General features: G+C 35.2%; 1 protein-coding gene across 1 annotated transcript in view; it reads right to left on the reverse strand.

Moving 5' to 3' along the window:
• The window catches only part of LOC106871176 (serine/threonine-protein phosphatase 4 regulatory subunit 4), a 102,874-nt gene that overhangs the window by 50,956 nt on the left and 37,921 nt on the right, over positions 1-13,997 (reverse strand). The window contains exons 2-4 of the mRNA XM_014917507.2: positions 10,230-10,335; positions 7,395-7,542; positions 2,275-2,348 (exon numbers count right to left, since the gene is read on the reverse strand). Of these exons, the coding sequence (XP_014772993.1) occupies positions 2,275-2,348; positions 7,395-7,542; positions 10,230-10,335 (328 nt within the window). The remainder of the gene's footprint in view (positions 1-2,274; positions 2,349-7,394; positions 7,543-10,229; positions 10,336-13,997) is intronic.

The following is a 13,997-nucleotide window of genomic DNA, read 5'->3' on the forward strand; positions in this document are numbered from 1 at the left end:
ATATATATACTAAAATTAATTTATATCTATTGAATCTCTCCATTTTAAAACTTAATAATATTTAATATTTTATCATATATTCATTGATGAAATATCTCTTCAAAATGCAGTATATTAAACCAGGATATCTTGGATAAAAATATTCCTGTAAGAGGTCTAAATATCCTCATAGTGACATATATATATATATATATATATAAATATCATCATCGTTTAACGTCCGCTTTCCATGCTAGCATGGGTTGGACGGTTTGACTGAGGACTGGCAAGCCAGAAGGCTGCACCAGGCTCCAAACTGATCTGGCAGAGTTTCTATGGCTGGATGCCCTTCCTAACGCCAACCACTCCGACAGTGTAGTGGGTGCTTTTACGTGCCACTGGCACGAGGGCCAGTAAGGCGACGCTGGTAACAGCCATGCTCAAATGGTGCTTTTTACGTGTCACCTGCATAGGAGCCAGTCAGCACTGGCAACCACCTTGCTTGTATGCGGTTTTTCACGTGCCAGTAAGGCTCGTAATGATCACGCTTGAATGGTGCTTTTTACGTGCTACTGTCATGATCACGCTCGGATGGTGCTCTTAAAGTTCCACTAGCATGGATGCCAGTCATGTGGTGCTGTCATCAGCCACATCAGCGAATTTGATTTTGATTTCATTTGCCTCAACAGGTCTTCACAAGCAGAGTTTAGTGTCCAATGAAGGAAAGGTACTCTTAAATGGACTGGTTATACAGCACTGGCATAGGCCACGGGTTATGGTCTCACTTGGCTTGTTGGGTCTTCTGAAGCACAGCATATTTCCAAAGGTCTCGGTCACTAGTCATTGCCTCGGTGAGGCCTAATGTTCGAAGGTTGTGCTTCAACACCACACCGCAGGTCTTCCTGGGTCTACCTCTTCCACAGGTTCCCTCAACCTAGCAGTTGAGGGAAAATATATAAGGTCTCATCAATAAGTATCCGGACTGTTGCCACAGTAACAATGCTAAAGCACACAGAATGAAGTCACTTAGCACAGACTGACCTTGACCTCTGCCCTGCATGCACAATAAGTTTTAACATTCTAGCTCATTTCCACTGTTTACGGCAGTGCTTCAGAATAACATGTGGATTGTTGTATTGACCATGACAGAGAAAGTTGTCATGGTGATACCTGCTCAGGGGTCTATGCAAAGTTGAAAAGAGTGTATGGAGATGGGTGTTTGAGCTGCACACAAGTGTATGAGTGGTTCAGACGTTTCCAAGATGGTTGAAAAATGTTGATAGTGACGAACATTTTAGGAGACCCACAGAGAGCAGAACTGAGAAAAACATTGCAGATGTGCGTGCAGCTGTGAGGGGAAATTGTCAAAACACCATCTGCGAGTTATCAGAGGACGTGAAGATTAGCTACAGTTCACTTCAGTCCATTATTACTGAAAATTTGGACATGAGATGTGTGCCTGCTAAGTTTGTGCCAAAACTACTTTCAGCTGACCAAAAAGACATGCGGGTTTCAGTTGCATAAGATCTCTTTCATTGTATTGGGAATGATGAAAACTTTTTGGAAACTTTATGTAGGCCTCTGAGCTGGCATCACCAAACTTTTGGCAAAATTTTTGGCAGATTTTCTGCTCAACTTTCTCCGTCATGGTCAATGCACCCTACACATGTTACTTCCAAGCATTGCTGTAAACAGTGGAAGTGAGCTAGAATGTTAAAACTTAGTATTCATGCACAGCAGAGTTCAAGGTGAATCTGTGCCAAACAGCTTCACTCTGTGTATTTTAGCTTTGTTACTATGGCAAAAGTCCGGATACTTATTGATCAGACCATGTAGTTTGCAACAGTTATGAATATTAAAGGATTAATTAAACCTTAAAGGATAAATGTTGAATAAATTGGTGTGTGTATGTTTGTTATGTATGGTGTGTGTGTGTGTGTGTGTGTATATATGTGTGTGTGTGTGTGTATGTATATATGTGTGTGTGTGTGTATGTATATATGTGTGTGTGTGTGTATGTATATATATATATATATATATATATATATACACACACACATACACACAATATTATGAATGTTACAGAATCAAACAGTTGATATTTGCAACTTATATGTATTTAAAGAGAATAATACTTCATGTTAAATATACATTACTACTACCACTACTGCTGCTGTTAATTTTAAGAGGAAATAGTCAATATTAAAAAACAAAACAAAGCAAAAAAAAAACGAAGTAAAAGGTTTGTGTTGGGATGCTTTGGTAATTTTAATTAAAAAAAATTAATATACTTACTTCTTTTTGGATAACTGTTTTTGGTAATAGATCAATAACATCAAGTAAGGTTCCAAGCCATGCACTTGAGATATCTTAAAAACAATACAAGCATACACACACGTATATATTTATATCTATACATATGGTAATGTAATATAACAATAATAGAATATATCAACACTATATTTCATATAGCGCAAGTTTTATCTAGAATAGGACTTAATACACCAAATTGAGAGGACATATTTATTTCATCAAAGTTGACCGCCTCTCACACTAAAACTGTCATCACCCACTTCCTCATATATTCCACACAATATCCATCCTGTTACACCTAACTTTAACTGAACCCTGTACGAACACCAGTTCCGTCTCTGGTCTTCACAGTTGTGAATAGCATGGCTAAAGGTGAAATTCAGAATAGGCTGTCAACTTTGATAGCGTGTGTGTGTGTGTGTGTGTGTGTGTGTGTGTGTAATTTCAGAGTATGATCCAATAATAATTCATTTTACAATAAAAATCTGTTCCCACAATCATTGTCTTTTCCTATATCCAGTTTTAAATATTTAAGGGGAATCAATACCATTCAGTTATTCAACACCCATTTTAGTTTTTTCATGGTTTGGACAGGGATTAATCTTGAGGCAGAATTTTACAACTGAATGTTCTTCCTATCACTGACCCCACCTGTTTTTCAGGTAAAGAATTTTTATACATACCACAGGTCACCAAAAATAGCAAGGCAACCACTCATAATGTCAACATGTAATGACTACATCACTTTACTTAAATGACGACAGCATGGAGTATCAACAGTCTTATACACATGCACATATATGATGGTGTAATATGGTTTCTGTCCACCAAATTCCTTCATAAAGCATTGGTCAGCTGAGAGTAAGAGTAAAAGATATTTGCCCAAAGTGCGATTTAGAGAAACTGAACCTAAATGCATTTAGTTGAGAAGCAAAATTATTAACCACATTGCTATAAACATAACACTGGTTTCTGCTTTTCAGTCTTGCCACATCACATCTGTGAAATTCCATATTTCTTAGATTTAACCAAACCATTCCAGCTCAAAAATTACAGAGATGAATTGTTAATATGATTACACATGTTTGAATAATTAATCTCATTTTTAGAGTCAAACAATTTTTTCACAATATCATTTACATATATAACATGTTTTCATTTACAGTTGTTATGAAGTGACTTGTTCTTAGATATGTATATAACTTCAGACAAAATTTGAACTAAAAATCTTTATTTGAAAACTATGAGAACTAATGTTATTATCTACTAAGCTATTGATGCATGTGAAGTGTAAATGCCTCTGTTCAGAAGCTAAGGTTCCATATTCAAATATAGTCAGGTACAGCACACGCACGCATGCACCTCTACTGCATACTGTACTTTCATTTCATTATGTTTTAAGCATACATCGTCTCTTCCCTTTATAGGTCCATACATATATGCAGTGACTCTAAAATGGTGTACTACTGCGACACACTAATGCACCACAAGCAATATCTAAGTGCAGAGCATGCATAGCTGTCACTTGTGAGCAACTATGAATTAGAAGAAAGCTCTATACTTTCACTAGTTGTCTTAGGTGCTGCTAAATGAGAACAAACACAGATGCTCATGTGGCCTTCCACCTGTCACTTAAAAGAACATCCAAGGTGTAACAACTAACGGGGACTGGGTAGCTCCAACACTCAACTACATTCCAGCTGGAGCAATGCAAAATGTAATGTTCAAGGAGAGAAATCATTTCAGAAAATCTGAACAAAAGTTTAGAAAATTTCTAAAATTTTAACTCTACGAAGTGTATCAGTAATATTTACATTTCCAAGCAAAGAACAACAATAATATTTTGCTTATTTCCACCATGAAGTCAAAAATATGGAGAACCACAGAGCTTTGGCACAATGGATAATGTATCTGACTACAAATCAGAAGAGTCTGGGTTCAACCCTTGGCAAGACCCAATTCTTTTTTTGTTGTAGTATACCTGAGCGCTGTGTATAATATTCTCATTATTATTCTTTTAATGCCTGCTGTGGGGCTGCTTTCACAAGTCATTTTATATTCAAAGGTCTTATATCTCTTGTACTCAATAAACTATAATTCATTCCCCATTCTTTAACATTTTTTTGATTTTTACAGCTTTGTCAAGGAAGGCACAATTTTTTCAGGGTCTCTGAGGCTGGTGGAAGGAAGGGATTCAGTTATCCCTAAACCAGGGACCTGAACAAATACAGGCTCTCTACATTAACTACTATATAACATTTCAATTATTACACAAGCTACACACCAAAGAACTTTAATTCAAACAATGTGAATATTTCAATATTCATATTGGAAATGGTGTGAAGATATAGGAAAACCAATGTATCAATGAGTTAACCATATTTATTACCCCCTGTCCCTGGTTCTGAATACGATGCATGATTGTCCATTTTAAAAATGCTTAAATTCAAATTAGAATCTTCCATCATTACTTTAAGTAGTACCATTTCACTAACCTCTTCTGTTGCCATATTTCTGTTGAAATACAATGTCTTTGTTTCAATTAATTTTGAAAATAATAAAGAATTTAGTAAAATAACTGTCTTGATTAAACTGGTGTTTGGAACAAATTAACACGAAATTTTGCTGGAAGGTTTTTAGATGACTTTAACCCTTTAGCATTCAAACTGGCCATATCTGGCCCAAATATTCTACCTGTTTTATGTTTAAACCAGCCAGATCCAGCCTCTCACACCCACCCTACAATGTCATTCTAAAAATAAACAGTTACATCTTCAAAATCTGAAAGCTATGAGATAAAGCATGATTAATTCAAAACAATGTGGATAAACAAGTATTAAATTTGAAAGAGTAATTTGAATGTTTAAGGGTTAAAACTGGGAAATTTGTATTGAACTAAAGTGTGGTCTCAAGTGGGTTGGTATAAAAGGGGTAAGTCATATTTCAAATACTAGTTTAATAATGAAAAATTTAGTCATTTCATTAAGTTCCTCCAAATAGTGTTGATTACTTTTAAAATTGATTAAAATATCATTAGTGTATTTCATGAAAAAATATGGCTACAAAAGGGTTAAGCAGAATTAAAAGTGAACAAAAACACTGTTTTGTAAACTGGACATTTATAGAAATTTGGAAACTAATCTGATACAGAAATTCAATTTCTTCCCAGAAGAACATTATTATTGGTAAAATGACCTTCCCAACGTACAATATTATACTATTGTCTTAGATATAATTAGATTCGCTGAGAAATTTAATATGTTATTTATTTACATAGACTTGGAAACTAATCATAGTTACCTAATTTCTTTCCATAAAAGCATACACATCGTTACAACTATTGTATTATATATATAATTAGGTATATTGAGAAATCTATATAATAAGATATTTCTACTGTAGGATCAATGTTTCCCATCAGTATCTGCCATTTCAATCAATATACAATCTACGAGATGTAAGTGATTACTCTGTATGGTCACAATGATTGTTAGAAAGAGCAGTTGGGTCTCCCTCAAATCATGCTCCACCATCTAAAGGATGGAAGGAAATGTATATCAAAGATAATGTAGCTCTGGGATCATTTTACCTTAAGAAAAGATGGGATAGTCATGGCTGGAATAACTTTGATCATAAGTCTGCATAAGGTCTAGCTAGCCTTGTGCTACATAAACACATGAAATCTGATTCACAAGTCAATGCGAAGGAGACACCCATAAGTAGTTATATCAGATTTCTAGATATTTTTATGGAATATCCACACCCAGAGACTCTTCTGAATCACTACAGAAGCGGTTTAACTGTTGCCTTCCTTTAAAATTTGGTATTTTTCTTTCAGGATTAATAGAACTTATTTAACTCTTCAGCATTCGGGTTATTCTGTCAAATGTAATGCTTAATTTATTCATTTTTGCTTTGAATTAATCCTTGCATCATATTATAATTTCAAGATTTCAATGATGTGATTGTATATTTTTTGAATGACATTGTAAAGGAGGCATGGAGGTCAGATCTGACCAGTTTGGACATAAAACAGGAAGAATATTTGGGTTGGATATTGCTGGTTTAAATGCTAAAGGGTTAGGTGGACTGAGCCATTTTGGGGTTTAAGAATTCTAGCTTCTGCTGACAGCTGTGAACAATTCCATTTGAGGAACTCACATACAGCAAGATGTGGTATTGGGAGTTAGGTTTAATATTTACAAAAAAGATTGCTGTAGGCAGCAGGATTTGATCTGTGATCTCTCGGTGGGAGGTCTGCTACTCTATCCATTAAGACAACTTTGGTATCACATACAGCAAGACTTATAAGATTGTCAGGAGGTATGTGTAATAATTATAAAAGGACTGCTGTGGACAGGACTTGAACTGTAACCTCTCAGATGTCCACTACTCATAAGGTCATTTGTGGTCTTATTCCATTCTATGGACTTTCATCATTTCTGTCTGTTAAATTTCACTGTCAAGTTTTGGTTGACCTAAGGCAATGGTAGAAGACAACTGGTACAAAGTACCATGTGGTGCGATTGAACCTAGAACCACATAGTTATGAAGCAAACTTTTTCTTCACACAAACATGGCTACTAATGACTGCATTCGTTGGATCTCCATTGCTCTATATTGCAAAAATATGAAAAATAATGAGGATGACTGAGATGGAATCATTTCACCATAATTCTTTGCTTCCTCATTCCCTGACACCCTGCCACACACAACTTTACAAAAGATGCAAACCAAGTCTTTATCTTATAAAATGATCTTTGAGGCATGTTTGGATCTTTGGTACTTAGAATGAACTGAAGAGTTTCTATTAACACTTTAGAAACTTATCTTAAAAACAGCAGGTCTTGGAAAAATTCCAATGTTGGGTAATTACTCATGTCCTAGTGATAGCAATGCAAACTGAAGATACAACAGTAAATTTTATGATGCTCCCACTGCCGACAGTGATGATTCCACTGTGGTACCAAGTTACAGAAATGTGTGTGTGTGTGTCTTTTTTTTAATTAGTTGTTTCATTCTTTGAACTGTGGCCATGTGTAATAATTACAAAGGTATGTCTTTATAAAGTGCATAATGAAGGTTTTTTTTCCTTAATTTACCTGGATTTTTGTTGTCAATACTAGTAAGAATGGTTTGTAAAAACGTTTGTGCATAGTTCTGTACTGCAACCTGTTCTTTCTGTAATATTTGGAGAAATGCTGTTGATGCAGCCCGTTGTATGTCTGCTTGGGCATAATTCAAAACCTCCTAATTAAGAAAAAGAAGAAAAAGAAAATCAATTAATAAAAATAAACATACATTGCTTATAAAGCAAAAGTTGGTGTTGTTTACTTTAAATCAAATTATCTAACTTTCAACAAAACTGCAACACTCATGCCAATTTATTATCAAGTACAAAGCTTAATTTTGGTGTTTTGATGGTTGACTGAATTTAAAACTAATACATTTTGCTGTTGTAACAAGAGCAGAACAACATATTTCATCATCATTATTACTTTCTGTGACACCAGTAGTCATTCTCACTGACCACAACCACTTGACATCCATCTTTCATTCTTAATACTCTCCTTCTCCACTATCATTTTACATTGATCTCCCTTCTGTCTGACCAAATTATTTCCCCCTTTCTCTCTCACCTCCATTCACCTTCTTGTACTTTGAACATCCATCCTGACACCAATTCATTGCTATTTTTTTTTATCTCTTTCTACCTCCAATTACTCTCATCCACAGTTGCATAAAGTAGACAAGTAGCTCTTCTAAAGCTAGAAACTTGTTCAAGCTCCTTTTTCTTGTCACCTAGCATACTGTACCCCTACTGTACCTCAACACAAATCTTAGCCTTGCAAGCTAACTAGTGCTGGTGAAAAAGAAAAGAGAAAAAGCAGCATCTAATACACTCTAAAGTGGTTGGTGTTAAGAAAGGTGTCCAGCCATAGAAACCATACCAGAACAGACAATGGAGAATGATTCAGTCCTTGGACTTATCAAATCCTGTCTAACCATCCATCCCATACTACTGCTAGAAGACATCATCATCATTTAATGTCTCTTTTTCCATACTGACCATGGAGAGGGCTGTGCCAAGCTCCAATGTCTGCTTTGGCATGGTTTCTACAGCTGGATACCCTTCTTAATGCCAACCAATTCACAGAATGTACAGAGGGCGCTTTTTACATGATACCAGCATTGATAAGGTCACAAAGTACCTACAAAATAAGATTCCTCAATTGAGTGTGGTGTAGTATTATGGGATATGAAAGTGTGACAAAGTGGCAGGAAAAGGTGAATGGATGACTTGCCCACCTGGAAAGTGAAAGAGAGAGAGATGTGAGGTCAAGGTGCATGGTGAATATGGGAGAGAGAACAGGATGGAGGGAGAGGAAAAGGTAGGTGGGTAGGTGAGTGGGTTAGAGTGTGACAGATGATAAGATATGGGAACTGAGGTGGAAGCAGTGAATATCAGAGAGGGGAAGTGAAAGAAAGGAAATAGGAATGGGTCAGGGAGGAGGAGGTGACAAGTGTTAGCAGTAGAGAAAAACATGTGTAAAATGATGATAGTAGAGAGAGAGGAAACATGTTTTTTTCTCTTCTTTTCCTCTTAATGCCAATGGCCGTTTTGCATTGCATATCCTTATGAATGGAAGGACCACAATCCTCAGTTGGTGTACCTTGTTTGGCTAGGCCACTATGTACAGTTTAGATTGCACTTGTTTAAATCAATCCTGGTGCTAAACTGGTGCCTGCTTTAACAACTTCAAAAACTTATAGGTAAAGTAAAACTGGTGAAATTTGAACTTACTCAGAAAATGAAGGGCTGGAACTTAACATCAAAAGATATTTTGTCAGATTCTCATCTGATTCTGTCAATTAATCACCATCTCTTGTAGCCTTTTGGTGATTCTTATTAGAGAAATAGATACGTGAAGTCTCTAACTCACTTGACTAAATCTTAGATTTCTAATTTGTTCAATGAAAACAAAAACTCTATTCTTGAGTATCGACATAGCTCTTGAACTAATCTATCGCCCTCCGTGTAGTTTTACAATTAGATGAAACAGATGGGCATGTAATTAACAAGCAACACAACTTTTTGGTTTATTTATCTGGATATTAGACACACACCTGTTAGTTGAAAAAAGAAAACCCCAAAATACCCTTAATTCTTTAGAAGGAATAGCTGGACTAACAGAGGTTACCTATTAAGTTGATTACCAAAACTAAATTCAAAATTTGTAATCTAAAATTTTTTTTAAAGTCCTCCACCTACCTTTATCATTTAAACTGCCCATTTCTGGCCCAAATATTCAACCTGTTTTAAGTTTAAACTGATCAAATCTGGCCTCACTGATTCTACTCTACAATCAACATTTAAATCATATTTCTGGCCCAGATATCCTATTAGTTTTATGGTTAAACTGGCCAGATCTGGCCTCTTACACTTACTCTAGAGTGCCATTCTCAAAATAATTACATCATCAAGATCTCAAAGCTAAGAGATTAATTCAAAACAAAATGAATAAATAAGCATTTTATTTGAATGAGTAATTTGAATGCTACAGGGACAATGGTCTCCACAAAGATTACCGTAGCAACTCATTGCAGGATATGGCAGTATTTGCAAACCAGGGACCTGGTTTTAATTGGAATTAACCAAATGAAATATCTACTTTATGTTAGCAATCTTTATATTGATAGCAATTTGTCTTTGTCTTGAAAACATTAATAAATATTCAACTACTAAAAATATATTTCTTTGTAAAAAAACACTAGATTTTATTATGTTACCTAACTGCCTTTTACATTCAGCACTGTCATTTTCCCCCGATGTTGTTTCAAACAAGTTTTATGAGATACTCTAATTTAACATTAAAAGATTTATTGAAATGCTTCACATACACAATTACATAATTTCAGAAAAGTTTTCATCTTACTTGTATTCGAGGCACCACTTTTTCTAGACATTCTGTACTACCAGATTTCAAAAGGTCAGGTAAATTGTTCACTACACTGAGTTGTTGGGATTCATTTCGGGCACATCTGGAAAATAACAGAGAGATAATAATAAGGATGATATTGTGATGTGTGGTATTTGAGTTGTGGTTTCATCCAATTTTTCCAAGCATGTGAATGGTTGGTTAAATGTCTACGGGATAGTAAATATATAAATAGGGTGTTCAAAAAAGTCTTTCCGCAGTAAGTATTTTATTGCAAAATAAAATATTTATAAGCTGGTATAAGAAGACTGCAAAAGAATATATTAGACTTTACAAGACTTTATAAGTGGTGTTAAAAGTGTCATCCTTCATTTTCAATACTTAAGTTGATTCTCCTACAAATGTTTTTGAAATATATCTTGAGAGAAAAAATTCACTGCAGAGAGACTTTTTGAACACCTTGTGTGTGTGTGTGTGTGTATATATATATATATACAATCATTTTTTAACATTCTTTTTTGATGCTTGCATGGGTTAGATGGAGTTTATTGAGGCAGATTTTCAGATGCTCCTCCTGTCACCCGTTTCCAAGTAAAGTAATATTTTCTCATGACCAGATGAAATTTTATGGAACACTGAAAACAAAGGACACCACTTCCCTTACAGTAACAGTCATTTTACAACTATCATGCAATGTGAAAGCAAAGAGGCAATAAAACACACACAAGCACACACACACACAAGCACACACACACACATACTGACAAACATTGACACACACAAACACAACAGGCTTCTTTCAGTCTCCATCTACCAAATCCACTCACAAGGCTTTGGTTGGCCTGAAACTATAGTAGAAGACACTCCCCCAAGGTGCTGTGCAGCGGGAGTGAACCCAGAACCATGTGGTTGGGAAACAAATTTTATGCCACCCAGCCACACCTGCATCTACATGTATTTGCACTATCTAAACAGTGTTTTGTTTTGTGGAGGATAGGATTTAAAGAAGAATGGTTCACAGTTGGAGTTTCTTTTTCCAACCAAAAACACAGTGCCTTTACAAATCTAATATTGTTCAAGATTGGATTAATAGTGAAATATAAAGAAAAAGTGCCCCAGCATGGCCGCAGTGTAATGACTGAAACAAGTAAAAGATAAACGTCATTCTGTTCTTGAATCATCATACACAAACCCACAGAGATGATATTAAAACCACAAATAGTACTGATTACACGAAAACTGACAAAATGTCTGAGCAATTTCTGTTTTGTTGCCTTGGATGTTCAGTCACCATATTTAAATCTATAGAATCTCTGAATGAATTTAGGCAATATTTCTGAGCAAGAGAAAGAACTGAACACGCAAATTTAATTTACCAACTGAGCTTCATGCTTTTAGTTACTGGTCTATTGCTCCAGCATGGCCTCAATATATTAAAAAGAAAAGGGGAGATAAATGCTCAAATACATTAAAATCACAACACTATTGTCTTTTGATTAATACTAAGGCATAGTTGACAAAATCATGGTTCTAGGTTCAAACTTTGGCCCAGTTCAGGTGGAGTATCATAAAATGATTGGAGATATCAATATCACATCCAAGATGAGGAAATGCGAGCATTTTAAATGTTTCTTCATCAAATGAGAGAGAGAGAGAGAGAGAGAGAGAGAGAGAGAGAGAGATTTTACTAGAGTTGTATTTCAAACCTGCCAGGGGCTAACTACTGAATATATTTCTGTTTTACAAACAGCTCTGAGATTAGTAGTGCAGTGGTTAGAATAAGAAGAGTCAGGTAGGACATTGACTTCTGCAACAGTGAGGTTTGTCTGAGAATTTCTCTAACAGAGAGAGAAAGAGAGAAAGAGAGAGAGAGAGAGAGAGAGAGAAGGAGATGGTTATATGTTCAGTGGGTGTTTGAATGGGTTGGTGGTGTGAAGGACATCTAACTACAAAGCTCCAATTCCAATATACTTCTGTGAATTAAAAGGAGATTGCAAACCATGTAAAGATAGCAAATAATCATTTATACTTCATTATTTTAACACCAGTTTTATCAGATTACATACAGCTTGCAGCCTGAGATTATCCCTAATCAAGCAGAAGGTATACAAATGTTTTCTAAATTACCAACAAACCTCAGAACCAATGCCAGTTTTGGTGATGGAAGGGCATTGCAGCAAATATTGATGCCAACACCTTGTTGAGCTCAACTTAACAACATAGCTTGACTTTCTGGAAACGGAAGCCAAATCTCCCTCAAATCAAAAAGACATTTTATAGTCTTAATTTTTTAAAGGTGTCTATAGCACCCATAGCCTTTGTAAACCTCCAAGACTGGTGAGATTAATGTTGTTAATGTTTCCCTTGAATCTTTGCAAGAATGACATGAGGTAGGAGGGGAATTCCAGAAGAGTGACATTTTGGGAAAGAAGGACTGAGTGTAGTGATTAATGTTAGACTAGAGAGGCAGCAAACTCAAATGGTAGAATATCAGGTAATATTACCAAACAGTATTGAATTATTAAATGAACCTCTGTGTGATTATTCCATCTGCAAAAGTAACAGCCCTACCCCTCAGGTAACACCTGCTTTAAAAACAACATATTGCATACTGTGGTCTTTAGATTCCTGCATGCAGGGAACAAATGTGATGGTTATGGCTGGAATGCTTTCAATTATAGATTTGCTCAATCAAGGCTTACTTGGGACTGGACAAAATGTTTGGCCAATGAGACAGGTTTTACATGATTAATAAACCTGTTAGAAATAGTAGCCAGATCAATCTTAGATAATTGGTTAATGTAGTCTTATATACACCTAAATGACTGGTTTTTATAAGTCTGGTTAATCAAAGTTGATCTGGGAATTCATAACCTTATATCACACCTTACAGTAACAAAGAAAAATAAAAGTGCAATTAAAAAAAAAAGAAAAAGAAAAAAGATCACTGCTACAATATCTTAGATTGTAGGTGTGCTTGATCATGACCAATCTGAAGCTAAAGAACAACAGCCATGCTCAAAAATATTCCACATTCTCTATTAAAAAAATTCTGCTGGATGAATGTTTCATTTCATCTTTGCAGAAGAAATTTCAAAAAATCTACCAGTTATATTCTGGGACCAAATCCACTGTTGCTAAATTATAGAGAATGTCAATATGTTAACATCATACCAAGAACTAAAATAGCTTCTGAAAATTCTTTCCATTATTTTGAAAATTCAAACAGTTTTGTTTTAGCAAATCTACTTTTGAACAAATAAGGTAGTTGAAGGGTTAAGAATTTAATAGTTTCTCACTTCCATATTTCATACCATTTCTTCATTGCACTTGACAGTTCCATATCATCTAACTACAGGCATTAAGAAACTGTTAAATCTATGGTGCCACAACGAAAAACAAAATAACCCCCAAGAACCCCATAAGTGATCGACAGAATGTTTAACTTTCACTCATTAACATTGCTCAAACATTAATGGAGAATTTTCCAGTTAAAAAAAAAAAGGGAAGTGTGGGTATAGTCATGTAGTAGGTGATGACGGGAAACTTAAAGAAAGCATAAAAGACTAAATGATACCACAGTGCCATTGAAACGAAATAAAAGCCAAGTGTTCTCAACATTGCAGAACATATTTGTCATAAATTATAGTTTATAGTCACATTTTTCAAAAGAAGAAAAAAGAAAAGCTAATAAAAAAAATGGCATTAGGTGATTAGCATGGGAATATGAAAAAAAACAACAAAAAAAAAAAAACAAAAAAAAAA

This window comes from Octopus bimaculoides, chromosome 16 (assembly GCF_001194135.2).
Source record: "Octopus bimaculoides isolate UCB-OBI-ISO-001 chromosome 16, ASM119413v2, whole genome shotgun sequence".
Taxonomy (NCBI): domain Eukaryota; kingdom Metazoa; phylum Mollusca; class Cephalopoda; order Octopoda; family Octopodidae; genus Octopus; species Octopus bimaculoides.